General features: G+C 31.0%; 1 protein-coding gene across 1 annotated transcript in view; it reads right to left on the bottom strand.

Annotated features, from left to right (window-relative positions):
* Positions 1-17,987, bottom strand: part of LOC105368957 (protein FAM102B) — a 96,437-nt gene that overhangs the window by 14,176 nt on the left and 64,274 nt on the right. Inside the window, exons 2-5 of the mRNA XM_011508150.1 lie at positions 3,180-3,300; positions 2,170-2,360; positions 1,708-1,916; positions 41-260 (exon numbers count right to left, since the gene is read on the bottom strand). Of these exons, the coding sequence (XP_011506452.1) occupies positions 41-260; positions 1,708-1,916; positions 2,170-2,360; positions 3,180-3,300 (741 nt within the window). The remainder of the gene's footprint in view (positions 1-40; positions 261-1,707; positions 1,917-2,169; positions 2,361-3,179; positions 3,301-17,987) is intronic.

Genomic DNA, 17,987 nt, shown 5'->3' with positions numbered 1-17,987 from the left:
CAACCACCACCACCCCCGTCACCGGAACGCGAAGGCCTACCTGATATGTCCGCTGTCCCCGCTGCTGCTCTGCCTACTGTGCTGGCTGTGGGAGTTGAGCGAGCCGTAGCCCGAACCCTTGCTCAGTTGGCTGGTGTTGCTGCTGTTGCGCGAGTGGCCGGATTCCGTGTGGACCTCGCTGATGGTCTCCGCCGGCAGAACCGAGGGCACGATCTCGCTCAGCGTCATCGGGTCGTAGGACTCCGTGCCGCTCAGGAGCTCTGGTCGCCCGAGCGAGCATTTGTACAGAATGAGAGATTAGTTGTATTCGGGGATGGCCGGGGCTGGTGGACATTGGCTGGGATGATAGCGTGGTGATGACGTATGGTTAGTGGGTCGCGTTTCATAATAATGGGGCATAAGGTGAGGGAGTCTCTAGTTGGCGTAGGGCCGCGGCTTTTTAGGACTCGTTTGTCGTTCTCCAAGGTAGAGTATCAATGTTTGTCCGAATGATAAATGCCGCTTGGATAAGTGTCCAAGGACGCGTGGGATATAATAGGTTGGGTCGATGTTTCGGAATAATTGGGAATAACGAATTGAGGCGCTTATTGAGCTCAGCATATTAGTGTGTAAGGATATTGTTGTTGGTGCGCCATAGTTTACTGAATCTCAATTACAAATGGATTTTAATGCTCCGTAAATGAGAAACGAGGTACTTTAAAGCCTTTATGCCAAGTGTATGCTAAGCAAAGTAACGACGTGATTATAATACACGTATTATAATGGTGTAAAGAGTGTTGGTGCAGTGTTGCTTAGCTCGATACGTGTTAACATTAATGGTGCATTAGAAGTCAAATTAACAACAACGTCGTTCAAACGTTATGTTAACGTGAGATATCAAAAGCATTTATTAACCGTCAATACGACAGCTTATTTGGAATGGCAATGCTTTCGGTTAATAGACTCTTCAAATAAAATTATCAATTAAGCGATAATTTTATAATCCAGTACGAAAAAGTCGTCCCCTCCTATTACTTTACCATTTGATAATTTTATTCTTCTTCTTCTTCCCACCCGCCCACCTCCCTTCCGTTTTTCTTTCCTTTTGTGCGCCATCGAATTGCCAACGAGAATATAAAATAATACATTTTGTATTCTATATTTTATAAATTAATGTTTATTAATTGATTAATTGCATTTGGCTTAGTTGCGCTATGGCACATTCTTCATCTCATAAAAAGTTCACATACACGAATAATTCCTAATATTATTATAATTGCTGCGCCGAATTTAGTCGACTATTCGTATAATACTAGATTGAGAGCATTTGCTAGTTTAATTGAAAAGAGAAGATCCGAAGGGAAGGAAGCTTTTTAATATGTTCGACTCTCGAGAGTCGATAGTAGTCGATAGAGATAATAGATAAACGAAGGCCGTTAGTGCGTCGATTGAATTCCCATTGCCAATGCGTAATGAAGGTATCTCGCTCGTAACCCCGTGAATCGGTATCGCGGTAAAATCAAGTTTTCACGGCTTGTAAAAGGGGCTACCGCCTGTCTCTTTCTCTCTCATACACACACACACACACACACACACACACACACACACACACACACACACACACACACACACACACACACACACTGTGCGTGTGTGTGTGTGCGTGTGTATGTTTGGAGAGAGCCGACGGGAAGGGTGAGGAGATCGAGGGCACAGGGAGGGACTCACCGGAAGCGAAGAGGGCCGGCCTCTTCTTGGGAAGACTGCCAAAGCCGCTACTGGTGCTGGCTATGCTGCCGGCTAGGGACCCGGTCGAGACGTAGTCCTCGCGGTTGCTGCAGCGCTCGGGCCCTATCACCTCGTCCGCCGTCTCCACGGGCACGACGCCCGGAACACCGGGCACCGCCAGCTGCGTCTGCTTCAGCGACGGCGAAGGTCTGCGCACAATACATTATTCGGCGCTTGCTATTTCGTTATTTGGCCGCGTTATTACGACAAACATCGGGACAATAATGTCGCGTCAAACGTCGGGACAATGATTTCACGTATTTCACGGGTGCCTTATATAATCGAAGGAGTTAAACATGAAAATGTTGACTCGCATAAGGCACCGTCGGCCGAGTATCGTGAATATAATCGTGATAAACTTTCGCGGCGGTTACTCAAGCAATTGCGGCGATTGAAACTTACACTTTGAAGAGAATGTCACCGGAGAGCATATTCATCTTGATGGCGACCCTGAGCATGGAGTTATCCTGACGATGCCTCGCGTCGTAGCCCTCGAGAAGACACCGCCTTCGGCAGAGGCCAGCTCCGGCGAATTCGGCTAGGTTCAAGTCGCTGAAGCCGAGCTTTTGGAAGGACCTGCCTCCCTTCGATTCCTACCAATAGACCAAAGTCCGTTTAAGTTGATGAAATGGGGTGCGGGTGCCGGAGAGGCTGATGGAAGGAAAGGGTGAGACATAGAGGGATAAAGGACCGACCGTGCGAATCGACGTTCTAACGACTCGCGGCGATTTGTCCATTATTGACGTCTGAGAATGTCTGAGACGCTGCTCTGCTAACTTCCACGTCTCTTGGCTAAACTGTTTGTTACAATTGTCAAAACACTAGCAGATTTATAATTATCTTGCCTTTAGAATCTGATTGGGCACTTGGGCACATTACAAAGTAATTCGCAATTACTACAGTAAAATAAACTAAAGCGAAACATTATTTAAACTGGAATTATCTAATTGCCGGACATTTTTACGGAGAACTATTGGCATCGTTCGTATGTGAATGTTAATTGAATTATTACAATACACACAGTCGCGTCATTGTAAGTTCACGCCCACTCCAGCCAAACAATATTATCTTATGCAGCTTTCAGTTGGATGGAAATTACGTATAAAATACGAGGACAGCCAGAGTAAAGGGAAGAAAAAACAAAGTTTGTTCAATGCCGCTGGAAAGTCGAAAATGAGCAACGAATTTGTAAAACGTAGGGTTATGTTGTGCTCGCATCCTAATGTTTAATCATTAAAATAGCGTAAAGTTGATAAAAAAATATTCTAATTTTTTGTTATTTTCGTCGTAAGTTTCGAAAGCCAGAAATTGTTAAATAGAATGTGAAGTCAATCGTTAAATAAAGCCACCTACGTTATAGAAACTTTATCGACGCGTCTACTCTTTAATCCTTTAATGAATACATTACTTACCTTTCTCACTGATATCCTTAAAATACATGGATCGAGAACTCCCGTCGATGCGTTGGCACTCATTTTGCAGAGAAATTTAAAGGAAGCATTCCACCTGACCGTGTGCTCTTGCACTTCTTCCCTGTAACGATAAAATAAAATGGCATTTAAAATCGGCTCGTCGTCATAAAATTCCTTCGCGAGATATTTTCTTCGTATACATGAAGTTTTTCAACTTTCAACATGCAAATACTCTGATAAAGCGTCGAACGCGCCTCGTTTCTTAAAAGCTGGAACGAGCTGCCCTACTACCTCGTTCGTCCTATTCATTCGATTATTCAAACTCGCAAGGATGTGCGCCTGTAATGTCGGCCTTTCTCACTTAATTCGTTCCACATGACGGAATGAGAGTAGCACGTGCGCAGTCACGAACGTAAACGTATCGTCGGTTGTGAAATGTTTGGTCGCCGTTCAACATATTATAGATGTGGCGACGCGCGAGTCGTCGCTTACACGTGACGTACAAAGTGACCAAGTCGCGTAGTTGCTTAACGGGATAGATGTAGCGGAGGGACGCTCACGTCTATATAACCGCTAATGAGATTAACAATTATTGGCACACGATAATCCACTTCTTGGATAAGCCTCGTGCCCCATTCGTAATTAAAACGCTAGGCTAAGGCCAAGTATCGGGAGTTTCGAGCCTCTACGTTCCCGCCATTTTTTCCACTAAGCCATTTCTTTATTTAGCCCTGGCCGTGTTCGTTGCCGGTTCGCTGATCAGTCTAAATGGCGAGCAAAAGATGCGCTTCTCTAATTCAAACGCGCCTTTCCTGAAATAATGAAATAATAATAAATAATCACGAAGTTTTGTATCCTCCAGTAACCTTGGTAATTATAACTGCGGTCATTATCGCGTACATTAAGTTCCCATTTCTTACTAAATCATGGAAATAATAGGAGGAGGCGCATTTATCACTCTCTTTTTACTTCTGTCTCTAATCAATATGCGATTTAATGTTGAAATTAACGAAAAGTATTTTCTAAATGAAATTGTTGAAAAGGATAGGAAACAAAAAAAAAATCAGGATTTGGATTATAAATTTCCGAATATTACCATCTATAGTTGTAAAGTAGTGTTTGTTCCATTCGCGCCATAATTGACTTTATAATTAGATTTATATTTAAATTTATAATTAGATATTCAATTTTACATTCTAGACAGTAAGCTCTCATATCTATAGGAACAATTTGCTTTACAAAGTGTCACGAACTTTTTTTTCTTCATTTATATATAGATATAACTCGTTAATAAACATCTACTGGGTAAGATTCATTCCAAATTCCAAATTTAGTTTTTAATATACAAATCGATTGAATGTTTACTAATTTAAAATTTTAATTAATAAATTTTATGATATTCTTATTTAATATGAAAATTGAAAACGAAAAAATTAAATTTAAGAGAATTAAATAAAAAAAATAAATAAATAAATAAATAATAATAAAAACGTACAAAATGGCGCGTTAAATCAAATTACAACAACACTTTCTATTGTAGAGTTGATTTTAAAAATTTACAAAACATAAAGAAGTTAAATCTAGCATTTTTTATACAAAATGCTTAATCGCAAATTGTATTTTCGATAATTATGCAGTTTCATGGCATATTGATGGCTTTAATATTAAATGAATACCTTAATATTACCCTTTTTGTATGCGGAATAATAATTTAATATTCACATTTTCCCAAAAAAATGCTACATAATACGATCGATCTAAAATATCGTCTACTTTTACGGGAATTTATTAAACAAAAAAGAAATTAACAAACTTTAATAGATTCATATAATAGTACGAATAAATAACGAAACAATGTTAGCAACAATGCCTATTCATATCAAGTTTTTTTCATTTACATATAATCTTTATTTTTAAATAAAATGCACTACTCATCGCGCACTTGCCTTTCTTAGGAAAATATTACAATGAATATTTCAATAAAACGACCCATTATGCATCTCAAGGTCAATCGAAACATTCGTCCCGTTGTAAACGCAAGGGGTTCTCGACGCGAGAAAAAAAGTATCCTCGAGAAACGCAGTTCGACGACCCGCCGGAGATGGCATTATATGCTATTGGAAAAATTAACTTTACTTCACGGCAACGATTAATTGTCGCTGTGGCGTAAAAAGGGACAGGTAATAGTACTCTTGTGTATATGACTTTTATAAAAGTGTATAAGAGCTGCAAATACTGAGAGAATAATGCAATAGAGACTGTAAGGAGGTATTCCTTTTGTAGACTTTTTGCTTCATAAACTCGCGCTTGCGCGTGCAAAGTTTCACTTACGAATTTTCCAGCTTTTCACTATAGCCCCCAGCATATCATCCGTGCGAATATTAATTTCTCGGTTAAATTGCATTGAAAAGGAATGGGGTCGTAGTTCCGATAAGATACATGCGACAGGCAATATAATTATGTCATCGCTCTAGCTTCTGCTAATGCAATTTCTTTATTAATTTTGCTGTACTTTTAATTCTCAATAATCAGCAAAAGTAACGGTTATTATTAAAAAGTAGGAAAATTGCTAGATTGTACGTACAGAGTCGATTGTGGTTGTATGAGATGCGGGGCACTCGATTTACTTATTCAGAAAAATTTAAAGCTATGCTGTTATTACAATGTATTGCATACTATTTTCTTTATCTTATTTTATTGATTTAATAGAATATAAGAGATAAATTATTATTTTCTTGTTAATTTATAATTAATAATTAGTCTTGTTATTCCAAGTACATTGTGTTCCATTAATTAAATTATATATATATATATATATATATATATTGTAGGTTGCACGTTATTTTATAACTAAAATAACAAATTTTTATATAATTTTTTAAAAGTACATCCAAGGGTAGGAAAATCGCTTGAAAACTATTACTAGAATTTTGCTTCATTCAATTTTATTTACCTTGTAAAAACCATAATTTGCGCAAGGAAGGATGTTGGTTTATGGTTAACAGTTAATTAAAAATATTCAGCTATAAATGTACTGAAATTTAATTTACTAATTTGGTTCGTTACCAATCAACATACTTATTCATTAAAACCTTTAACTTCATTAATAGTTGCACACACTTGACATCATTATGTATTATTAAAGCGAATGACTTCACTCGTGCAATTTAATGTAGACAAGATTATAATCTCCGTAAAGAGTCGTAAGACATGATATTATTGTCGATAAAAGCTTGTAGCAATGTTTTTCCGAACGCTTGTTACTATCGGTATAAAGAACGGTGGAACTAAAGTTTTCTTATTTCAAAAAAATCTTATTAAAATAGAGGCTAAACTAAGAATAAACGAGATAAAATTAACTTGATTTGCCCAAATGGAATGATATTCTTATTGATATTCACAAAGCGTTGTTATTTCGCCAGAAAATAGATGCGCCAATATGTCAATCAACAACAGTACGATCGATATTGTCTCATTTTTACGATTTACTTTCATTCTTTCTTTTTCAGATCGATAAACATTATAGTTAAACCATAGTCCCTTTAAAGTTTATCTTTTGTGCTGCTTTGGTGGTTTTACTGACAAGAATATCGTTGAAAAAGAAAATGATTAAAACGCTCCCGTTAGGTTGCTCGACTTGGCGTCAACAGCGACGAATGAATTCTTATGAATGGAACAATAGACTACTGGAAGTGCGAATTTCATGATTTTCATCATAAACGTCAAGATGTATGTGTGAACAAATTTCTAAAACATTACGGAAGTTCTTGCTGAATGAAACATGCAAAGTATTTTCGTAAAATGAAACAATGTAGTTTTTCATTAAAGTCAAAATATGTGGAATTTTAATCTAATAGTTTTGATATCGAAAGAAATTCCTAAAAGACGAATTTATTGAATTACAAACAAAAAACATACAATATATTGTATATATACATTTTATATATAATATAAGTATTAAATGTGGATAAATATGTTTTAATAATCGATTAAATAAGCAATAATGGTATGAACAATCAATTTTAAACATTTTTTAGAACAAATTTTTATTTGAATATTGTTAAAAATATATAACTATAATCCACCACAATAATAACTACGTAGTTTTAATAAAATAATGCAAAAATTGCATAGATTAAGTACACAAGTCATAATTTTTCATTAAATTAATTAGAACATGAAAATTCGAATTAAAACATACAAGAACCATAAAGTAATCGAAATAGAATAAATGACAAATTTTCATGATTTTAATAAAAAAAAAAAACTATACTATTTAGTGAATTGCATTAACGTTTATGAAAAAATTAATTAATTATTAATTAAATTTTTTTATTAAAGTAATTAAATAAAATAACTTAAGTTTCAAATCAACGTTAATATTAATTATTTTCTTTCGAACTAGAACTCGACCGGATCACGCACTATAATATTAATTTGCCAATTTTTACGTTTTATAATATTCAGAATATTTCTTAAAATCTGTCTATAATGTCACATACACGTCCAATGGCAGTAATTTCTTTTTCTCAAACTCATTGATTGTGCCCTATAATGTTACAATCAACAAATTTATTATTGCAAAGTAATCCATCTAATAAAGATATAGCAAGACCAGAAGAGTATAAGTTTCATGTGTTAAATTTGTCTCTGAAATTTTTATTAAATTTCTTTACGTAAAAGCAATTATCATTTTAAAATATAAACAAATACTCTTTACAAGTACTCTTAAATAATTTTATGTAGAGCAATTATGGTAGTAAGTTTCATGTTCTTCACTTGACTGCAATAAAGAGATAAAATAAGAAATATAATGGACAAGAGACTAAAAAGAAAGGTACAAAAAGGAAAATCGTTTCATTGATGGAGAAAAAAAGTCTCTAGAGGATGGTTGAAAAAGGAGCTGAGAAAAAAAATTGCAATTCAGTAGCTACAAAGGACTGGCGGCATACTCTATCTTACTTCTAATCCTATTGGAAGAATACGAATGACGTCATTCACAAAAAAAGGAAGAAAAAGAAAATATTTTTCTCATTTCGCATTGCACCCAATTTCTCAGTATAAATATGAAAAATACCTCCGAATTCAGCATAAAAAAATTGTCTGATAACGTTGAGTAACTTTTATCAATTTAGATTTAGAAGCAACAAGAATTTTGAAGGTAATTTGCTTTCAAATTGCGAAAATAGATCAAAAAGCGTACGAGAAAGTGGATTTTGAAAAAAATCTAAATTAATTCTATTGATTTTTCTGTAAAATATTTATTTACTCTATTTTATGCAATATTATCCATCTTACTTAATTATATAAAAACAAGAAGGGATTTGAATCTCTCAAGAATTAACGATATTTTATCCGTAAATATTATTAAAGTATTTTAAATCTAATTTTCGTTGTATTTTTTCTGTCAATTAATATTTCTTGTAGTCACTCACTCACTCACTCTCTCTCTCTCTTTCTTCTCTTTCTAAAGTATCGAAAGAGAAATAGTCTCGCAAAAATTGAAGTATATTCAAATACAATGATTTTTATAATAATATATTATAATAATTGTAGTCATTAGTATAATAATAACACCTACTCGGCTAATGAAGGGAAGCACCTTTTTTACTAATACTTCAAAAATATATATCAACAGATTGAATTAAAAATGTACGAAAATGCATCGTCATGATTTCTAGGATGTTAGATATCTTTGCGTTCTAAATTATTTTTTCATTCATTTCTTTTTAGTAGATGATTTTTAAATTTAGAATAAGATTTTATGAAAAATTTAGTTTTACTTTATTCGTTAAGATGCGAATTTTACGTACATACATATATATATATATATATATATATATTATAGGATAAATTTAAAAATATGTCAACAAACCTATAAATTTTTAAAAATAATATATGTGTGTGTGTGTGTGTGCAATAATTAAAATATAAACTGGGAAATTGATATGATGATTTCTTTATTTATGACAACGTATTTTGGCAGAAGGTCTTATAAGTTGAATGTACGAGGTTCGTGTAGGAATGTAAAATTCTAATACTGCAGAAGTTATTACAATGTCTGAACAAAATTGTATTTAAACGTCAATTATTTATCCATATATGAATTGTTTCATTGCCATAAAGTAAAAAAAATTTTATTTTAATGGCTGAAAATTAATTATGCTTTAAATGTCTACAAAGTGCAAATAACGATTTGTACGTGAAATAAAGATAAAATAATATTATTGCGGTGTTCAGGTGTGTGATTGCACGCGTGCATGTGTGTCATATGTACATATCCGAGACTCTTGTTAGTAAATTTAGTTACACGGTACGGCCAACTTGAATCATAGAGTGCAACACATCATGACCATCGAAATACGATACTCTCCCAGAAAATATTCTATTTTTTTTTTTTTTTTTTTTTTTTTTTTTAATATGATCTAATAATCTAAGGAATGAAACAAGAATTTTAATTCTAACTTACATTCACTGTCTGCAATTAACTTAGCCAATGTCACCCTGACCTCTCTAGCCTCTTTCCGAGCTGAAGCGGTCAGCTGTTTTTCGTTTATAAAGCGCCAAAAAAAAAAAAAATAGGAGCAAGTAAAAGATAATGGTAAGACTGAAATGACTTATAGGTGGACATTTTTTTGGAGGTTGTCGATTTACAGATGAGAATACGTCATCATCGCTTGATATAACGTAATTTATTCATTATTCTCGACTCGCTTATACGTGTGCCTTTAACTCCTTTCGCAAACTTACCTCTCAACCTTTACATACACACGCTCTCAAATGTACACTCGATGGTTTATTATTATAAATGACAATATAGCTCCTGGGCAATTTCCCCCCTTTACGTCACCGCGATAATTATTGTAAATATTACATGCGACGGCTTCATTTGCACATTTTTTATTTATTTATTTATTATTATAGAATCAAGTATTTGGTAACAACAATCAGATTAAAGACTAATCTATAATTTTAAATGGCTTGCATTTAAACGTAGGATAAATGTGACTATCAGAAATAGTTTACTATAATATACAATTGGTTTTTAAACATAAATGTGGATCTGTGTAGAGAGAATAAATCAATATAAGCATATGATTAGAATTAAATTACTTTTGAGATTGTAAAACTTTGGCTTTTGAAGTTTAAACATTTTCTTTCTATGAATATCAACTTTCAAAGATTAGCGAGGCAATTGAAATACTTCATGCTTTATATGAAATAAATGCATTTATATGAAAATATGCCATAGTACGGATTATACACAAATTTATTAATTCGTCAACTCTAAAATGTCTTAAGAAAAAGAATTTTTTTTTCAATTTCAATTTTTAATGTTATAACTATTGGTTATACCATCAGATGGCTTATTAAATAAATTGCCAGGACTTCGTGCTAAAAGTCGACTTTGGCATCCTTGTTTTTTAATAAATATATTAACTTTTCATGCTAGATTTTCCAGCACTTATATTTATATATATACATGATAAACCGAAAACGATCGATATTAATATTTTTACTACATTTAGTAATTTTGTCCGTGCCATCGTGTATACATACTCTTCTTCTATTTTTGTCCTAGAAAAATAAAAAAATAAAAAAAAGAAGCCGAAGGATTTCATTGTATAAACACGGATTAAACATCGTATTTATTAATATATATTCGGATAAATCAAAATTTTCAATAAAGTGGTAATACTTAAATTGTCAAAACTCATACCTCAAGAAATATCAGGAAAACAGTCTCCTGTTACGTAAAACAAACTTTTACAAACTAATGTATACAATCGTAAATACTGGAAATTATGACGGAGCGATACAAAATCGTATATCAAATATGGAACGTTTGTCAGTTTACTGCACATAAAAACGTTAACACAAAAACGACGGCTTAAAGTTCATTATTGAACGTGTATTACGTTCTCCGCGTAATACGGTTCGGTGAACATAAGGAAGGAAGCGGACAGGATATGTCAAAAAAAAAAAAAAAAAAAAAAAAAAAAAAAAAAAAAAAAAACAATGACGCAGAAAAGAGAAGAAAAAGACAGAGTAGTATTATGGTAGATGGCAAAATAATCGAAAGATCAACGTTTATTCGGATGAAAAAGCGAATGTGACGATGCATTGACCGAGATGATTACGTGCGTGTTGGTAAAAGTAGATCGTGTATTTGAACATCTCGACTTGAATTATTATGCATGAAACGTTCGTGTGTACAAAAGTGTTACGCGCGAGACGTTTCTTCTCACTTATCATGCATAAATAAACAATAACAATTACTCTGCGAAAAGTTATAAGAAAACTAATCTTATTATAGTTTGTTATTAGACTTGTTTCTTCAGATTCGAGATATATAATATTTTGTTATATTTACAAAGTTAAAAGTAGGCTAAAAATAATATATGTGTGTGTGTGTGTGTGTGTGTGTGTGTGTATACGTATGCATATACTTTGTCAAATGTTGGAGCAATTTATTCACTCCAGTGAGATTTTTACATTTTAGAAAAACGTAAAGTTTTCAAAAAAAAAAAAAAAATAAATAATAAATAAATAAATAAATAAAATAAAAATACTCCGAAATTCAACTTCTGTATATTTGCGTATTGACGTGACTCCTTTGCCAATTACATACTCTTTTAAAAGTACATAACTTGGATGAGAGTTGAGCATATATTATAAACTCGTAACTATTTTATTTCTAGTATAAACTACGTGCATGTAATTATAGATTGATAATAAAATTAGTAAAATGCTTCTTTTCTAGTAATAAAACTTAATTTAACAACATTCTTCTTATTATATAGTATAAAATACTTTTCAATATAATTTTATATGCGTTGGGGGATTTTACTTTTCAAACTATTTAATTCAGCGTAATTACTTTTATATAAGAGATTCGAAAAAGAGAACTTACGATATAATGAGACTTTCACTAAATTGTATATAATATTGGACATTCAAATTTCTAAAATATTAGAACGCAATTTTATCATATAATTATTAATTTTATATTTTATTACGGCTATTATGTCATAGTATTGTCTCCTGCATTACTAGCATTATTATCCATTAAATTAATCTTAAGATAATTCAACGTTGAATAAAATTGACAATATTACCTTGACTTGAAAATTCAAAATTTTAACAAATTATATAATAATTATTTCAATTTTTCTAAGTTGTTAAAAAAAAAAAAAAAAAAAAAAAAAAGGAAATAAAAAAGAAATATTTACAACAATTTCGAAACATAGAAGATATTATATTTTATCGTTTGTAAATTTAAGTAAATTTATAACGCAATAAAATCAGTTATTAACCATTTACTAAATTTATTTCAGGAAATTGGAGGCGAATCAATTGAATATCACAAAATATTTCATTTTCTTGTCTTTTTTTCTTTTTCTTGCTTAATAAAATGTATTTCTCAATGACCGATCATTAATTAAATAACAAAGCTTACAAACAATACTTTCGTCAAATAAGCGTCACTACAATAAACAGTAAAATGAAATTAAAGCATTTAATTACATAACCAAATAACGCTTAACGTCTCGAGACAGAATAAATGAGAAATTGTAATGAAAACGACATGGATTTAATGAAGAAAATCATCTAATGAATAAATTAATGAGCTACAGCATGAGAAAATCATATTGATAAATCCCACTGCTCGTATCAATAAAGAAGAAAGGATGACATGAGAAGGGCACTTTGACAGTGGCCCCTATTTCATTTCGAGAGGGATGTAAAATTACAAATAGAGACATCTTCCTATTTCTTTATTATTCAATTCGAGTATTATCTACATTATCGTCTGACCGCCCCTATCCCACCCGACTCCCACCACCACCAATAACGTATAAAAATACCAAGGGCGTAGCCTATCGGTTTAAACGAAGTTCCAGTGTATCCGTTAACGACTCTCCGTGCATTAAAGCCTGGAGAACGCTGCAAGAAAAAATCCCCATTCATCGTTTAGCTGGAAAAGGACGGAAGAAGCCACGGAAGTGGGCGACAAATGAAAAGTGGCGCTATGACGTCGGCTCGCTCTAGCGAAAGCAAAAGTTAGACTGGACGGGGGTGGGGGTAACGTAAGCACCAGCGGCAGAACTATTGTCCCGACCTTCGAACCAATTATCGTGGAAATGGGGGCACGCGCAGCTTCCTCGCGGATCCGGCAACTCTTTTCCGTACGCGCACTAATGCTGCTGCTTCACTTTTCCGCATTCGCCTATTTTCAACTGCACAACCAAAAATCTGCGCTACTGTGAGATGATGCCAATAGCACCCGTGCGCATCAGCATTATTATCACGCGAATGTTAAAAACCGCATGCAGCAACTAAGAATTATAAATTTGATAAATAAGAATAAATTTGCATTATTGAATTTAGAAATCGAATGTGGAATAATAATATGCGTGTACAGATTTCTTTTAAAATTTGCGATTTTATATGAAATGTCGATGAGCGTACACTGCGCTTGCCATCACACCTGTCCTCTTTCTTTCGCTTAAGAATTCAATAATAATTTTAAAGGCTTATAAAATGTTTATTTAATATATGCATAACGCGGACACTTTTATGCGATGGGAATTTCATTTGCGTTTCGTTGAAAAAAAATTTAACAATGATTTATTTTATATTATTGTTGAAAATACTAATATAATCAAATCAATTCAATCATAATGGTTTATTTTCATTTTTTTTTTTATTTATTTATTTATTATTTTTTTTTTTATTGTCAACAGTTGTTATAATTATTTTAATAATTTTACGATAATGCAATTGAAAATTGTGAGAAAATTTTGTAAAATTTCTCAATTAACTATAAACATATTTTAACAGCTTTGATATGATTTTCAGCCACTTCGTTGTATAAAAGCTTTTACAATAAAGTTGTCCAAATTGTATAAATTACGTTGTTCAAAGGTAAAATTCTTGATAATTTAAACGTGTTGCGTTATATATTTTTTTTATTTTTTATTTTTTATTTTTATCAGTTACTTGAAATAACCTACTTTTCTGCCCACTTTAATTTTTTAAAAATAGATATTTGATAAATTCGAGAATATTTTATCTTTAAAAAGAAAAATTACGTTTACGTGTAAAGACTTTCAGTTAAAAATTTAAGATAAAAATTCTTTAACGCTTAGTTGAGCAAATCTTATTTAATACAACTCCACTCGCATTTTATTCTGTCGAAAAATTAAGATTTTAATTCAGTAGAATTTGTTTATTAACCACGTAGAGAAACAGTAAATTAATAAAAGGCAAAGCTTACTTTAGATATATACACATTTTATCCGTTAAACTTTATAAATTGAAAATTAATTAGTAAATATTAGTTAATATAATTAAGTATAATAATATTTTTAATTTTATTGTACAAGAAAATTCTTTGTATCGCATATAGATTCGTACTTTATGTGCTACAACCTGTCTCTGCCCCCACTCATCCTCACCCCTCCCTCTCTCTCTCTCTCTCTCTCTATATCGCTTAAAATAAACATAAATAATTAATTGTAAGAATTTCATGTGAAAAAAATCTTCCGTTCCTATCAATATGAGCAACGACTATGCATTCTTATAAAAAATCAAAATACGAAATGATTATTCAAAGTCTATTTAGACATTATTATAACAATATTATGATATATTATAAAAATATTATTATTATATTCCAACTAGTGATGTGATATATGATAAATGCGACAATGTAGAACAATGTATGAAAAAGAAATAGAGTTTTTTTTTTTAATGGAACAAATTAGAATGAAACAATGTTCAACATAAATAAACTGGTAAAAATTGATAATATCCCAGGATATTTCATACTATATACCGAGTCTTTAATATTCTAATAAAGTAAAAAAATCATAGTATCTAAGTTAAAACAATTTATCATTTCACTTTGCCACTTCAAAAGATCTATTAAGATCTTTATTTAAGAAAATCAACTGTTCGAAAAAAAATAGTAACATTGAGTAATATTTGTATTCTATAATTTATTTTAAATTGTAAAAACTTTCTTTTACAAAAGAGTAGTTGGTTGTATAAGTACATATGTAGGGCAGATCTAATAAGATTCAATTTTTGTTATATTTTTTTATTATTATATTCAATAGTACGCTAGCCTTAATTTGACCTTTTAAAGTGTCAACTTATTGTTATAACAATTATGTGCATGATTTGCTAAGTATAACAGAATTGGTCTTGACCCATTATGTATGAATAAGATTCTAATTTATCACATATCCATTTACATTTGAGATACAAAGATATCAGTAAATATTTGGTATTTAATTCATTTAATTTCAATTTAAGCTGGATTTTTTTTTCATATTATATTTTTACGAAAACATAGATTTTAATAGCGATACCGTTCTTTTTAATATGAATAAATACGCATAAGCCAAAGCAATATCGGCAGGAAGTTTTTATATACTAAATTGTTTATAAATCAGCGAATAGAATTAACTAATCAACTTGTACTTAACGATAAATCAAATTGTTGTTGAATTTCATTAACTTGTTCTCATCTATTCATTTTAATTTTATGATTTAATTATTATTTATTTATTTATTTATTTTTTTTTTTTTTGGTATTCAATATTACTCATCTAGTATGCAATCGAAATTCATAAATTATCTTATCTCTTTTATTATTCTGAAGTTTTGAGCATTAGAGATGTCGAAAAATTTCATCTAAATATTGCCCTACATTTTACGAAATCTCCCAGAAGAGCATAAAAAGCCAATTCAATTCGTATATTTTTAACCTCCAATCTTATGATAAAAAACCACGAGATATTATCCATAATCGATTTATCGCAGAACTTATTCGATGTCAAAAATAATAACACTGTTGTAAGGAATTCTTCATTAATCAAATTAATAAGATATCTCGAATCTAATGACGTATTTGAAAAATACCTATAGATTTTTCCTTTTCACTGTATTTTCACTATTTCGAATTCGCTATTTTGGTTGCAATCGGCTAATTGATTAGTCATTGATTTGCATCCGATACAAATATCGTACTGGCTATATTCCTTTCTATTAATTGTATATTATTTTTACTCATCTACAATTTTTTCATTCTTTCGGTAAATTTAGTCGAGTATAACATCTAACATTTATTTTTAAACAATTAATAATTGGAATTTTTACTCATGTTTTTCGACTTTTTTTTATTTTCTTACGTTTTCCCAGTTTCCACCATCGTGTTTTCGATAATTTTCCGAAATCTGATAACCTGCTATTAATGTCGAAATAACAGCATAGTCATTCTATTAAAAATGCAATTAATTATTTTCTTTGTTAAACTTAGCACTTGATTATCAAATAATATTTCTTTCCTTTTTTTAATCTTACCTGCAAATATACTCGTAGTTTTTTTTTATAAATTCTCGTTTGCAAAATTTTTCGCAGTTTTTGCTTTACTTGGCTCATGTTGGATCATATCCTGAATTTCCTTTAATAAAGCTATACTTAATTCCAAATACTTCAAGGTTGAATAGTTATTAGCGAGCTTTTTACGTTCGAGATGATAAGCTACTTGGGTCACTTTATCATTCAGCTCTACTTATTTCTCCCATTTCCAAAAGGTTTGCTTGTAACATTCTCAAATTATTAGAGAGACCACCAATTTGCATAAATATTTTATTTATTTTTATTTATGTTAATCAAATAATTTTAATTTTCGCCAACTAACTCTCTTAGCGCCAAATTTGTTCATTCAATTCATCTCCCTCATTCTTTTAAAATGTTGTACTTTCCCTTCTAATAAATCGTTGTTTCGTGAATTTTAATTATAGGCTTTTTGCAGAAAAATTACTTATCAATAAACTATTATACCTCTATAATTATATATAGAATTATAATTTACCATTGTCTTGTGCTAAAAAGAAAAATTCTTGGGAATTTTATGAAAAATCTTGCCTTATAACAATTAGCTACAAGCGTAAGAAAGTTTTCTAATTTCACTCATTAGTATCTCTATAATTTCATTGGCTATTATGATATTATTTTTTTAACAATTAAATTATAAGTATGAAAGTTTCCTCGATATGATTGTACATTTTTAATATGAATATATGTCTGACTTCTTTTTTTTTTCTTTTTTTTATTTTTTTACATATTCAACTCTCAATTTATCACTCTCAAAAATATAACAAAAACAATGACTAATAATCATAAGACTATATTATTCTTTATGCTTGGTAGTAATATGTTCATTACATTGAAAATTATTAGTGAAATTACTTATTCCATTAGTACATTGTTTCTCGACATAAAATTTTTTAAAGCAAGAAGACATTATTTTATAAACTTTCAAAACTAGCACAACATAAAATATTACATACCTTTTCTTCATTTATTCGAAACTTTAATTTTATTTATTTGAAATGTTTTTGTGAAAGTATGGCGCCAGGAATTATAACATTTATTGTTGACATTTAAGTAAAAATAACAGCTTGTTATTTCTACATTTTACAATTTTCATATTTTAAATTATTAAATGTATAATTATTTCAACATAATTTTTTTTTATTTTTTATTTTTATTTTTTTTTATTAACTTAATTTATGGATAGTAGTATTTATTCTCATTAGAAGCCGTTAACTATACAAATGACTGTATATGTACCAAAATAAATTTTGAATATTGTCGACAATTACTGTATCTCAGTAAAATAATAAAAGAAATATTAAAAGGAAAGATAGGGATAGGAGATCCATTTCATTTGCTAATTTTGAGTTAATCTTGTGCGTAAATCTTTAGATACCTAAAATGGACATAAGAGCG

This window comes from Ceratosolen solmsi, unplaced genomic scaffold (assembly GCF_000503995.2).
Source record: "Ceratosolen solmsi marchali unplaced genomic scaffold, CerSol_1.0 scaffold1, whole genome shotgun sequence".
Taxonomy (NCBI): Eukaryota; Metazoa; Arthropoda; class Insecta; order Hymenoptera; family Agaonidae; genus Ceratosolen; species Ceratosolen solmsi.
This window is presented reverse-complemented; position numbering and strand designations above follow the sequence as displayed.